The sequence below is a fragment of the Oncorhynchus mykiss genome, chromosome 10 (genome assembly GCF_013265735.2).
Source record: "Oncorhynchus mykiss isolate Arlee chromosome 10, USDA_OmykA_1.1, whole genome shotgun sequence".
Taxonomy (NCBI): Eukaryota; Metazoa; Chordata; class Actinopteri; order Salmoniformes; family Salmonidae; genus Oncorhynchus; species Oncorhynchus mykiss.
This window is the reverse complement of record NC_048574.1, coordinates 85,357,406-85,371,593: the sequence shown is the minus strand read 5'-3', so window position 1 is coordinate 85,371,593 and position 14,188 is coordinate 85,357,406. Positions and strand designations below refer to the sequence as shown.

At 46.9% G+C, this 14,188-nt stretch overlaps 1 protein-coding gene across 3 annotated transcripts in view; it reads right to left on the bottom strand.

The window, feature by feature from the left end:
• Positions 1-14,188, bottom strand: part of LOC110515949 (ankyrin-2) — a 212,217-nt gene that overhangs the window by 77,066 nt on the left and 120,963 nt on the right. For 2 of the 3 annotated variants that reach the window (XM_036934326.1, XM_036934327.1), the window contains exons 25-35: positions 8,842-9,066; positions 8,586-8,684; positions 7,196-7,350; positions 6,656-6,867; positions 6,310-6,517; positions 5,955-6,051; positions 5,457-5,685; positions 4,523-4,648; positions 2,531-2,653; positions 1,389-1,421; positions 1,229-1,250 (exon numbers count right to left, since the gene is read on the bottom strand). In XM_036934326.1, coding sequence (XP_036790221.1) covers positions 1,229-1,250; positions 1,389-1,421; positions 2,531-2,653; positions 4,523-4,648; positions 5,457-5,685; positions 5,955-6,051; positions 6,310-6,517; positions 6,656-6,867; positions 7,196-7,350; positions 8,586-8,684; positions 8,842-9,066 — 1,529 coding nt within the window. The remainder of the gene's footprint in view (positions 1-1,228; positions 1,251-1,388; positions 1,422-2,530; positions 2,654-4,522; positions 4,649-5,456; positions 5,686-5,954; positions 6,052-6,309; positions 6,518-6,655; positions 6,868-7,195; positions 7,351-8,585; positions 8,685-8,841; positions 9,067-14,188) is intronic. The other variant, XM_036934328.1, reaches the window with a different exon arrangement.

The window sequence follows — 14,188 nt, the reverse complement described above, 5'->3', positions numbered from 1 at the left end:
TGATGATGATGATGATGATGATGGTCGAATGGATGAAGGAGGGATTGTAAGGAGGGAGAAACAGAATGGGTATTGGAGAGGAAGGGATGCAACGCATACCAGCCATAGCATAGCGGCCAGGAACCCACAGGTAACTAGACAAGGTTATATTAATATTATATTACTATAGTATAGTGGTCAGGAACCCACAGGTAACTAGACAAGGTTATATTAATATTATATTACTATAGTATAGTGGTCAGGAACCCACAGGTAACTAGACAAGGTTATATTAATATTATATTACTATAGTATAGTGGTCAGGAACCCACAGGTAACTAGACAAGGTGTTAGTAATATTATATTAATATAGTATAGTGGTCAGGAACCCACAGGTAACTAGACAAGGTGTTAGTAATATTATATTACTATAGTATAGTGGTCAGGAACCCACAGGTAACTAGACAAGGTGTTAGTAATATTATAGTACTATAGTATAGTGGTCAGGAACCCACAGGTAACTAGACAAGGTTATAGTAATAGTATATTACTATAGTATAGTGGTCAGGAACCCACAGGTAACTAGACAAGGTGTTAGTAATATTATAGTACTATAGTATAGTGGTCAGGAACCCACAGGTAACTAGACAAGGTTATATTAATATTATATTACTATAGTATAGTGGTCAGGAACCCACAGGTAACTAGACAAGGTGTTAGTAATATTATATTACTATAGTATAGTGGTCAGGAACCCACAGGTAACTAGACAAGGTGTTAGTAATATTATATTAATATAGTATAGTGGTCAGGAACCCACAGGTAACTAGACGAGGTTATATTAATAGTATATTACTATAGTATAGTGGTCAGGAACCCACAGGTAACTAGACAAGGTGCTAGTAATATTATATTACTATAGTATATTATATTACACACAACACGGCTAGTCAAGTGGCCATTGTTGCATGTTAAGCAATGCAAATCATTGGCCTGCGTACTACATTTTTAAACAAAACGACAATGTAATTGAATATGTTCTTCCTGGACTACAGGTAGTTCTGAAGGTTAGTTAATGCAGAGCCTGTGTTTGTCCTGGACTACAGGTAGTTCTGAAGGTTAGTTAATGCAGAGCCTGTGTTTGTCCTGGACTACAGGTAGTTCTGAAGGTTAGTTAATGCAGAGCCTGTGTTTGTCCTGGACTACCAACAAATGTAATCATTTCAAAAAACAAATAAACTCAGCTTACATTTTTTGTCACTCTTGTCACTCTGTAAGAAAGGAGGGTTCAATACAACAATGTTGAATACAATCAGTGAATAAACATAAATCAGGTTAAAAACAAAAGTGTTTCAACATTTTATCAAATTTTAACAAGAGGAATGTTCTGAAAAGGTGTAGTTGGTTACCTCGTCATCTGCGTCTAGGTCTGAATCAGACTCCTGAATAGGACACCAAGGAGAGAAATAAAGAAGGCATTCAGTCTGATCTGCTTTGGGACAGTGTTATTCACACTGAGTCAGATCTGTTTTGGGACAGTGTTATTCACACTGAGTCAGATCTGTTTTGGGACAGTGTTATTCACACTGAGTCAGATCTGTTTTGGGACAGTGTTATTCACACTGAGTCAGATCTGTTTTGGGACAGTGTTATTCACACTGAGTCAGATCTGTTTTGGGACAGTGTTATTCACACTGAGTCAGATCTGTTTTGGGACAGTGTTATTCACACTGAGTCAGATCTGTTTTGGGACAGTGTTATTCACACTGAGTCAGATCTGTTTTGGGACAGTGTTATTCACACTGAGTCAGATCTGTTTTGGGACAGTGTTATTCACACTGAGTCAGATCTGTTTTGGGACAGTGTTATTCACACTGAGTCAGATCTGTTTTGGGACAGTGTTATTCACACTGAGTCAGATCTGTTTTGGGACAGTGTTATTCACACTGAGTCAGATCTGTTTTGGGACAGTGTTATTCACACTGAGTCAGATCTGTTTTGGGACAACGTTATTCAGTATGAGCCAGATCTTCAGCGTTATTCACATTTCAGTCCAGGTATGTTTAGCATTATCATTATTTAATGTTAACACACATTGTGTTCAGTCCAGGTATGTTTAGCCTTATTCATTATTTAATGTTAACACACATTGTGTTCAGTCCAGGTGTGTTCAGCATTATCATTATTTAATGTAAATACACATTGTGTCCAGTCCAGGTGTGTTCAGCATTATCATTATTTAATGTAAATACACATTGTGTCCAGTCCAGGTGTGTTCAGCATTATCATTATTTCATGTCATTACACATTGTGTCCAGTCCAGGTGTGTCCAGTCCAGATGTTTTCAGCATTATCATTATTTAATGTCATTACACATTGTGTCCAGTCCAGATGTGTTCAGCATTATTTCCTGTCATTACACATTGTGTTCAGTCCAGGTGTGTTCAGCATTATTTCCTGTCATTACACATTGTGTTCAGTCCAGGTGTGTTCAGCATTATTTCCTGTCATTACACATTGTGTTCAGTTCAGGTGTGTTCAGGTGTCTTACCTTGCAGTAGGTGGGCAGCGTGATGTTCAGGTTGCAGATTGCCTTGTGGGTAAGACTACGGTAGGTGCGGGGCTCCTTGGTGAAGGACAGTCTGCCACACGGCTCCTGGGCGCAGTCACGAATCTGTCAATCAATCAATCAATCAACCAATCAACCAATCACTGGAGACTCATGGAATCAGGTGAAGGTGGGAATATTAGCAAGGAATGTGAAAAAACATTCTGGTATATTATACTGTATAATCAAACTCATTAAAATACATACTAAATCATATACCAGTGTCTATGATGTACTCAAAACTCATTAAAATACATACTAAATCATATACCAGTGTCTATGATGTACTCAAAACTCATTAAAATACATACTAAATTATATAGCAGTGTCTATGATGTACTCAAAACTCATTAAAATACATACTAAATCATATACCAGTGTCTATGATGTACTCAAAACTCATTAAAATACATACTAAATTATATACCAGTGTCTATGATGTACTCAAAACTCATTAAAATACATACTAAATTATATACCAGTGTCTATGATGTACTCAAAACTCATTAAAATACATACTAAATTACATACCAGTGTCTCTGATGCATTCTAAACTATATACCAGTGTCTCTGATGTATTCTAAACTATATATCAGTGTCACTGTTTCCCAGTGTAGAAGTCCATTCAGAACTAAAATAAAGTGGACAACTATGTCACACTCTCCCAGCGTAGAAGAAGTACATTCAGAACTAAAACAAAGTGGACAACTAGGTCACACTCTCCCAGGGTAGAAGAAGTCCATTCAGAACTAAAACAAAGTGGACAACTACGTCACACTCTCCCAGCGTAGAAGAAGTACATTCAGAACTAAAACAAAGTGGACAACTAGGTCACACTCTCCCAGCGTAGAAGAAGTCCATTCAGAACTAAAACAAAGTGGACAACTACGTCACACTCTCCCAGCGTAGAAGAAGTCCTTTCAGAACTAAAACAAAGTGGACAACTAGGTCACACTCTCCCAGTGTAGAAGAAGTCCATTCAGAACTAAAACAAAGTGGACAACTACGTCACACTCTCCCAGCGTAGAAGAAGTCCATTCAGAACTAAAACAAAGTGGACAACTACGTCACACTCTCCCAGCGTAGAAGAAGTCCTTTCAGAACTAAAACAAAGTGGACAACTAGGTCACACTCTCCCAGCGTAGAAGAAGTCCATTCAGAACTAAAACAAAGTGGACAACTACGTCACACTCTCCCAGCGTAGAAGTACATTCAGAACTAAAACAAAGTGGACAACTACGTCACACTCTCCCAGCGTAGAAGAAGTCCTTTCAGAACTAAAACAAAGTGGACAACTACGTCACACTCTCCCAGCGTAGAAGAAGTCCATTCAGAACTAAAACAAAGTGGACAACTATGTCACACTCTCCCAGCGTAGAAGAAGTCCTTTCAGAACTAAAACAAAGTGGACAACTACGTCACACTCTCCCAGCGTAGAAGAAGTCCATTCAGAACTAAAACAAAGTGGAACAACTACGTCACACTCTCCCAGCGTAGAAGAAGTCCTTTCAGAACTAAAACAAAGTGGACAACTACGTCATACTCTCCCAGCGTAGAAGAAGTCCTTTCAGAACTAAAACAAAGTGGACAACTACGTCACACTCTCCCAGCGTAGAAGAAGTCCTTTCAGAACTAAAACAAAGTGGAACAACTACGTCACACTCTCCCAGCGTAGAAGAAGTCCATTCAGAACTAAAACAAAGTGGCCAACTACTTCACACTCTCCCATCCTAGAAGTACATTCAGAACTAAAACAAAGTGGCCAACTACGTCACACTCTCCCAGCGTAGAAGAAGTCCATTCAGAACTAAAACAAAGTGGGACAACTAGGTCACACTCTCCCAGCGTAGAAGAAGTCCATTCAGAACTAAAACAAAGTGGGACAACTAGGTCACACTCTCCCAGCGTAGAAGAAGTCCAGTAAAGGAGTGTTACCTTGATGAAGAGTGCGAGACGGTTCTCTTTGAATGCATAGAAGCTGAAGACGTGATGCTGTCCACTCTTGGTCAGAGGAACCAGGTTCCCAAAACAGTCTGCAAAGATAGGCTTCCCTTCCAGTACCTATTGTAGGGACAGACAGACAGACAGTAGAGAGCTAGGGTCAAATCAGTCCGTAAAGATAGGCGTCCCTTCCAATACCTATTGTAGGGACAGACAGACAGACAGTAGAGAGCTAGGGTCAAATCAGTCCGTAAAGATAGGCGTCCCTTCCAATACCTATAGTAGGGACAGACAGACAGACATACAGACAGACAGGGTCAGACACCAATACCCCCCCCCCCCCCCCACTTCACCTCTACATCTCTCTACTCCGGACCCCTCTGTGAATTTCTCTTGCTTTTCCAGATCTCCCCCTCTCCTCCTTCCCCCACCACTCACCTCTTCTCCCTCTCCCTCTCCCTCCTCCCCTATCCTCTCCTCCTTCCCCCTCTCACCTCTACTCCCTCTCTCCCCCTCCCCATTCCCCTCTCCTCCTTCACCCCTCTCCCATCTACTCCCTCTCCCCCCACTCTCCTCTCCTCCTTGCCCCCCCTCTCCCCTCTCCTCCTCTCCCCCTCCCTCTCCTCTCCTCCTTCCCCCCCTCACCTCTCCTCCCTCTACCTCCTCTCCTCTCCCCCCTCTCCCCTCTCCTCCCTCTCCATTCTCCTCCTCCTTGCCCCCCCTCTCTCCTCTCCTCCTCTCCCCTTCCCTCTCCTCTCCTCCTTCCCCCCTCACCTCTCCTTCCTCTCCCTCCTCTCCTCTCCCCCCTCTCCCCTCTCCTCCCTCTCCCCCCTCTCCCCCTCCCCATTCTCCTCTCCTCCTTGCCCCCCCTCTCTCCTCTCCTCCTCTCCCCCTCCCCATTCTCCTCTCCTCCTTCCCCTCCTCTCACCTCTACGTCTCTACTCCGGGCCACCTCTGTGAAGTTCTCTTGCTGTTCCAGCGTCTTGTCCATCTTGTCGTCCGTCATGCAGAAGCAGCGGAGGCGAGCCTCGATGGGGTCCAGCGTCTTGGCGAAGATGACGAACTTGGCCATGTAGGGGACACAGATGATCTCTCTGTACAGCTGGGTAGAGAAACTCACAGCCTCCTGGGTCTGACGACAGTCTATCAGCCAGAACCTACAGCGCACCGGAGGGGGGTGATCAATAATTCATCAATTGATAGATTCATCAATCAATCAATAGACCAATCTGTCAGTCAGTCTATAAGCCAGAACCTACAAGAGGCTAGATAATCAATCAACCTATCAAGGATGTAACAGATCAATCAATCGTATCCAATGAAGAATCAATCATTCCATCAGTTAATTAATCAGAAAGAGGATGATGTTTTCACTAGAATGTCAAAAACAACAGACAGATGAAAACACACCAGTTTCACACATTACCTCGCTGACACGTTGGTGGTGAAGGACACACATTGGTTGATGAAGGTGAGGGGGGTGGAGCCAGTGATGTCCTCCCATTGGGCAGGAGTGGTCCCACCTAGAACACACATCACGAAGGAACTCCGGTAAATATATTCAACATTTTAATGTGGGTTGACTCAAACCAGGCTTTGATGAATATCAAGAAGGTAAACATGACTACTCAAAATCAATCATTCAGTCAGTTAGTTAATCAACCAACCAGCCAATCAAACAACCAATTCAAACAACCTATCAATGGGCCAAACAATCAATCAATCAAACAGCCAATTAAACAACCAGCCAATCAACCAATCAACAGTCATTCCCTACGCACCAGTGATGCTGCAGAGCAGACGCAGAGTGGGCGTGTCCCCTCCAAACACGTTGCCTGTCCCGTCATTGGTCGAGCTTTTGGGGACAGGGATCGTCATGGTGATTGGCTTGTGGAACTTCCGCCTCCTGGGCTCCAAGGTAACGATGGGGCTAAAAGTAGCTTTGTTACCCAGAATCCTCTTCACCAGGTCTACGCTGATTGGCTGGGCCTAGGAGGAAGTGAACAAGAGTTAGGAAGTAGAAACAACGAACTTGAAAGTGTTCAGTTTGTCGTTACCAAATACATTTTTGTTGGGGCCGAAGACCAACTTGAAAAAGCTACACACACAGACCCCACCCCTCCCTACCTGTAGTCCAACCCTGATCTTCTTAGTGAGAGCCCCCTCTGGGAACACAGCCTGGACCTGAGGTACCAGAGTACTGCTCAACACCGCTCCCTCAGGACCAATCAGTTGGCTGTCCTGCTTGATGCGCGACACCACCGCAAAGTATTGTGGGAAGTCCCTGGTGACGATACGGCAGATCCTCTTCTTCTCCAGCTCCTCAGGAGAGTCCAGCTCTGGAGGACGAACCAATGGGTGGAGCGGGGAAGCAGGGTCAGATGATACACAAGGACCAATCAGATTGAGCAGTCGGACCTAAATGTTTCCTAATCTTTGGTGAAAGAATAAGGTAGAACGATTGGTGGCTTGGTACTAACATGGCGGCCCGGTTCTGTTGCGTCCCTCATGCCTCCTCCCTGCTCCTCACTCCACCCTTTCTCACCCATCTCATCCCCTCCGTCCACTCCCTGTCCTCCCTTCCCTTCCCTTCTCCCTCCCCATCCAGCTCTCCCCCGCACCAGACCTTCCCACTCGTCCCCCCGTCCCTCCCCCGTCTCCCCTCACCCTCGTCCATGCCGTTCAGTATTTGGTTGAGTTCCTCCTCAGTGTGTTCACAGTGATGTTCCCTCCAGCTCTCCCCCATCTCACTCCTCAGAATCACCAGCTCCCGCTCCGTGCCCCGCAGGGCCGCGAAGTGAGGGATCTCCACAATCACCGGCCTGTTGGGACAGAGGTCAGGGGTTAGAGGGTAAAGGTTGTGATGACAGGAGGACGCCTTCCATGGAAGAACACAAAACATCACAAGATGAGGGACAAAGAAATCCTGGAGAAATTCCTGGAGGAGATTCAAGCAAACAGAAGGATATGATATTTTGATGATGAGGAGGAGGAGGAGGAGGAGGAGGAGGAGGAGGGTCAGGTGACATACTATTCCGAACATAGAAAAATCACAACATTACAATATGGGGAGGAAAAATCATGGGGGGTAATGGGATAAAACTGGAACTGATTCAGACTGTAATTCTCAACAACACAACGACACTGTAACTCAAATGTGGAGAGGGCTGGGGAGAAGATATGATGAGACCAGGGTATATATGATGAGACCAGGGTATATATGATGAGACCAGGGTAAATATGATGAGACCAGGGTATATATGATGAGACCAGGGTAAATATGATGAGACCAGGGTATATATGATGAGACCAGGGTAAATATGATGAGACCAGGGTATATATGATGAGACCAGGGTATATATGATGAGACCAGGGTAAATATGATGAGACCAGGGTATATATGATGAGACCAGGGTAAATATGATGAGACCAGGGTATATATGATGAGACCATCGTAGATATGATGAGACCAGGGTATATATGATGGGACCAGGGTATATATGGTGAGACCAGGGTATATATGGTCTGGCTGGGTGGGTGGGGGGTATATATGATGAGACCAGGGTATTTATGATGAGACCAGGGTATATATGGTGAGACCAGGGTATATATGGTCTGGCTGGGTGGGGGGTATATATAATGAGACCAGGGGCCGGGGTATATATTGTGTCCCTTCTCTCTCTCCGTGGTCTCCGTGCCAGGAGGCCCCAGCTGTAGTGTTTGAGTTACCCCAGGAACTTGGCTGCCTAGAGGCCCCAGCTGTAGTGTTTAGTTACCCCAGGAACTTGGTGTCTAGAGGCCCCAGCTGTAGTGTTTTATTTACCCCAGGAACTTGGTGCCTAGAGGACCCAGCTGTAGTGTTTAGTTACCCCAGGAACTTGGTGCCTAGAGGCCTCAGCAGTAGTGTTTTATTTACCCCAGGAACTTGGTGCCTAGAGGCTCCAGCTGTAGTGTGTGATTTACCCTAGGAACTTGGTGCCTAGAGGCCCCAGCTGTAGTGTTTTAGTTACCCCAGGAACTTGGTGCCTAGAGGCTCCAGCTGTAGTGTGTGATTTACCCCAGGAACTTGGTGCCAGGAGGCCCCAGCTGTAGTATCCTGCTGACAAGACTCTCTCCCTCGTTGAGAGGGGGCGGGGCCGTGGGGAGGTGGAGCTTACTGATCCATTACGCAGCACGGGGGGAGAAGAGAACGTCAACACACACACACACGCAAGGACGTACACACATACACACACGAGCGCACATACACACAGACTAACTCTCTCTCTCTCTCTCTCTCTCGTCCACACTCCCCCTCCCTCTCTCCATCTTACCCGAGGAACTGTGCCCCGGTGGGGCCGACCTCGATGATGCGTCCTGCCAGCCCCTCTCCCTCCACCATGGGGGGCATGGACGCCAGGCGGTGCCTCTTCACCAGGCGGCACGTCACCCGCGTCGGAGCGGAACACTTCCTGGGCGGCACGATGATGCGCAGCCCGTTGTGACGGCAACCACGCATGGCCCCACCCCTGGCGTCCACCATGAAACTGACCAGGAAGCTGAAGGGAGAGGAGGAGAGGAGGGAGAGGGATTAGGGAAGGGGAGAGGAGATGGAGTGGGGAAGGGGTGATGGAGATGGAGAGGGAGTAGGGAGTAGGGAAGGGGAGAGGAGATGGAGAGGTATTAGGGAAGGGGAGAGGAGATGACATAGGGAAGGGGAGAGGAGATGGAGTGGGGAAGGGGTGATGGAGATGGAAAGGGAGTAGGGAAGGGGAGAGGAGAGGGAGAAGGGGGAAGGGAAGGGGTGAGGAGAGGAGAGGGAGTAGGGAAGGGGTGAGGAGAGGAAAGGGAGTAGGGAAGGGGAGAGGAGAGGGAGAGGGAGTAGGGAAGGGGAGAGGAGAGGGAGTAGGGAAGGGGTGAGGAGAGGGAGAGGGAGTAGGGAAGGGGAGAGGAGAGGGAGAGGGAGTAGGGAAGGGGAGAGGAGAGGGAGAGGGAGTAGGGAAGGGGTGAGGAGAGGGAGAGGGAGTAGGGAAGGGGTGAGGAGAGGGAGAGGGAGTAGGGAAGGGGTGAGGAGAGGGAGTAGGGAGTAGGGAAGGGGTGAGGAGAGGGAGAGGGAGTAGGGAAAAGGTGAGGACAGGTAGAGGGAGTATGGAAGGGGTGAGGCGAGGAGAGGGAGAGGGAGTAGGGAGAGGGAGTAGGGAAGGGGTGAGGAGAGGGAGAAGAAGAGGGAGTAGGGAAGGGGTGAGGAGAGGAGAGGGAGAGCGAGAGGGAGAAAGGAAGGGGTGAGGAGAGGGAGTAGGGAAGGTTTGAGGAGAGGAGAGGGAGAGGGAGTAAGGAAGGGGTGAGGAGAGGGAGTAGGGAAGGGTTGAGGAGAGGAGAGCGAGAGGGAGAAAGGAAGGGGTGAGGAGAGGAGAGGGAGTAGGGGAAACGGGGGAGAAGAGGGAGAGGTGTAGAAGGAGAGGGAGTAGGGAAGTGTTGAGGAGAGGGAGAGGGAGGAGGGGAAACGGGGGAGAAGGGGTTAAATGGTTGATCTGTGAAAGGGTGCGTTTCCACCATCATTTTTTGCATAATTTTACAGTCATTAAAAGATCTCACCATGTGGAACGAACAAATGATCTGTCGCCATTTATACAACGATACCAAAACTTTTCATCGCAGATGTTGTGAGTTTAAAAATGTTTTTTATGCGGTATGACTTTACTCGCATAAAAACTGTGGATGGAAACAGTGGTTAGTGACATTGTTGTGAAGTGAGAAACAGGCCGTTTATAAAGTCCGAGCTCTATCATGTTCCTCAATGAATTCAGCGCATTTCAGCAGTACACCTCCCTAGGTTATCTCTGAGCGCGCTCAGGAAGCACCGACTCGGTATCCGCAGTCAAACAAAAAAGTCAAACGACCAAAGTTGCTGCATAACCTCCTTTCAACGAATGACAGAACATCTCCGATATTTGGCAAAATCGAGTGAATGATTATACAGGTAGTACATCAGCTGATGAATAACGTGGAGATGAAGACCGGAAATAGTTTAAATATCAAGGTTTTTTTAAACAGTGACTTAACTCTGTTTTTAAAATATCAATATCTACTCTCGTAACGTTTGTTGATCACACGTTCTCTACCGAAGCTCTCATATGGGGAGGCAATAAGAGACAGCACTGAGAAGTAGGGTGAATTCTATAGTGGTATTTTGACATGCATAGGTAAGACATGTTCTTTGACAATGCAACCTAGTGGATTACAGAATAAAATTTGACATTTTCATGCCAGGCAGGAGTCCGGAGTTAGGGGTTTCAGTGGGATTGGGACTGGACAGCATAACAGCCTAGGTTCCAGAGGACAGGAGGGGACAGGATAACAGCCTAGGTTCCAGAGGACAGGAGGGGACAGGATAACAGCCTAGGTTCCAGAGGACAGCAGGGGACTGGACAGGATAACAGCCTAGGTTCCAGAGGACACGAGGGGACTGGACAGGATAACATACTAGGTTCCAGAGGACAGGAGGGGACAGGATAACAGCCTAGGTTCCAGAGGACAGGAGGGGACAGGATAACAGCCTAGGTTCCAGAGGACAGGAGGGGACAGGATAACAGCCTAGGTTCCAGAGGACAGGAGGGGACAGGATAACAGCCTAGGTTTCAGAGGACAGGAGGGGACAGGATAACAGCCTAGGTTCCAGAGGACAGGAGGGGACAGGATAACAGCCTAGGTTCCAGAGGACAGGAGGGGACAGGATAACAGCCTAGGTTCCAGAGGACAGGAGGGGACAGGATAACAGCCTAGGTTCCAGAGGACAGGAGGGGACAGGACAGGATAACAGCTTAGGTTCCAGAGGACAGGAGGGGACAGGACAGGATAACAGCCTAGGTTCCAGAGGACAGGAGGGGACAGGACAGGATAACAGCTTAGGTTCCAGAGGACAGGAGGGGACAGGATAACAGCCTAGGTTCCAGAGGACAGGAGGGGACAGGATAACAGCCTAGGTTCCAGAGGACAGGAGGGGACAGGACAGGATAACAGCCTAGGTTCCAGAGGACAGGAGGGGACAGGACAGGATAACATCCTAGGTTCCAGAGGACAGGAGGGGACAGGATAACAGCCTAGGTTCCAGAGGACAGGAGGGGACAGGATAACAGCCTAGGTTCCAGAGGACAGGAGGGTACAGCATAACAGCCTAGGTTCCAGAGGAAAGGTGGAGACAGGATAACAGCCTAGGTTCCAGAGGACAGGAGGGGACTGGACAGGATAACAGCCTAGGTTCCAGAGGACAGGAGGGGACAGGATAACAGCCTAGGTTCCAGAGGACAGGAGGGGACAGGATAACAGCCTAGGTTCCAGAGGACAGGAGGGGACTGGATAACAGCCTAGGTTCCAGAGGACAGGAGGGGACTGGACAGGATAACAGCCTAGGTTCCAGAGGACAGGAGGGGACTGGACAGGATAACAGCCTAGGTTCCAGAGGACAGGAGGGTACTGGACAGGATAACAGCCTAGGTTCCAGAGGTAGGAGGGGACATGATAACAGCCTAGGTTCCAGAGGACAGGAGGGGACAGGATAACAGCCTAGGTTCCAGAGGACAGGAGGGGACAGGATAACAGCCTAGGTTCCAGAGGACAGGACTGGACAGGATAACAGCCTAGGTTCCAGAGGACAGGAGGGGACAGGATAACAGCCTAGGTTCCAGAGGACAGGAGGGGACAGGATAACAGCCTAGGTTCCAGAGGACAGGAGGGGACAGGACAGGATAACAGCCTAGGTTCCAGAGGACAGGAGGGGACTGGACAGGATAACAGCCTAGGTTCCAGAGGACAGGAGGGGACAGGATAACAGCCTAGGTTCCAGAGGACAGGAGGGGACAGGATAACAGCCTAGGTTCCAGAGGACAGGAGGGGACAGGATAACAGCCTAGGTTCCAGAGGACAGGAGGGGACAGGATAACAGCCTAGGTTCCAGAGGACAGGAGGGGACAGGATAACAGCCTAGGTTCCAGAGGACAGGAGGGGACAGGATAACATCCTAGGTTCCAGAGGACAGGAGGGTACTGGACAGGATAACAGCCTAGGTTCCAGAGGACAGGAGGGGACTGGACAGGATAACAGCCTAGGTTCCAGAGGACAGGAGGGGACAGGATAACAGCCTAGGTTCCAGAGGACAGGAGGGGACAGAATAACAGCCTAGGTTCCAGAGGACAGGAGGGTACTGGACAGGATAACAGCCTAGGTTCCAGAGGACAGGAGGGGACTGGATAGGATAACAGCCTAGGTTCCAGAGGACAGGAGGGAACTGGACAGGATAACAGCCTAGGTTCCAGAGGACAGGAGGGTACTGGATAGGATTATAGCCTAGGTTCCAGAGGACAGGAGGGTACTGGATAGGATAATAGCCTAGGTTCCAGAGGACAGGAGGGTACTGGACAGGATAACAACCTAGGTTCCAGAGGACAGGAGGGTACTGGATAGGATTATAGCCTAGGTTCCAGAGGACAGGAGGGTACTGGACAGGATAACAGCCTAGGTTCCAGAGGACATGAGAAGATAGAACTGTCACCTCTCTGAATTGTTAACAAACTTATTGTCTCTGACAGAGATGCCTACGTAGTGAATTGTTAACGAACTTCATGTCTCTGACAGAGATGCCTACGTAGTGAATTGTTAACAAACTTCTTGTCTCTGACAGAGATGCCTATTCCATTCTATTCACTTCCATTCCATTCTATTCACTTCCATTCCATTCTATTCACTTCCATTCCATTCTATTCACTTCCATTCCATTCTATTCACTTCCATTCTATTCACTTCTATTCCATTCTATTCACTTCCATTCCATTCTATTCACTTCCATTCTATTCTAGTCACTTCCATTCTATTCACTTCTATTCCATTCTATTCACTTCCATTCCATTCTATTCACTTCCATTCCATTCAATTCACTTCCATTCTATTCACTTCCATTCCATTCTATTCACTTCCATTCCATTCTATTCACTTCCATTCCATTCTATTCACTTCCATTCTATTCACTTCCATTCCATTCTATTCACTTCCATTCCATTCTATTCACTTCCATTCCATTCTATTCACTTCCATTCCATTCTATTCACTTCCATTCTATTCACTTCTATTCCATTCTATTCACTTCCATTCCATTCTATTCACTTCCATTCCATTCAATTCACTTCCATTCCATTCTATTCACTTCCATTCCATTCTATTCACTTCCATTCCATTCTATTCACTTCCATTCTAATCACTTCCATTCTATTCACTTCTATTCCATTCTATTCACATCCATTATATTCACTTCTATTCCATTCTATTCACTTCCATTCTATTCACTTCCATTCTATTCACTTCCATTCCATTCTATTCACTTCCATTCCATTCTATTCACATCCATTCTATTCACTTCCATTCTATTCACTTCCATTCCATTCTATTTACTTCCATTCTATTCACTTCCATTCTATTCACTTCCATTCTATTCACTTCTATTCTATTCACTTCTATTCTATTCACTTCCATTCTATTCACTTCCATTCCATTCTATTCACTTCCATTCTATTCACTTCCATTCCATTCTATTCACTTCTTTTCCATTCTATTCACTTCCATTTTATTCACTTCCATTCCATTCTATTCACTTCCATTCTATTCACTTCTATTCCATTCTATTCACTTCCA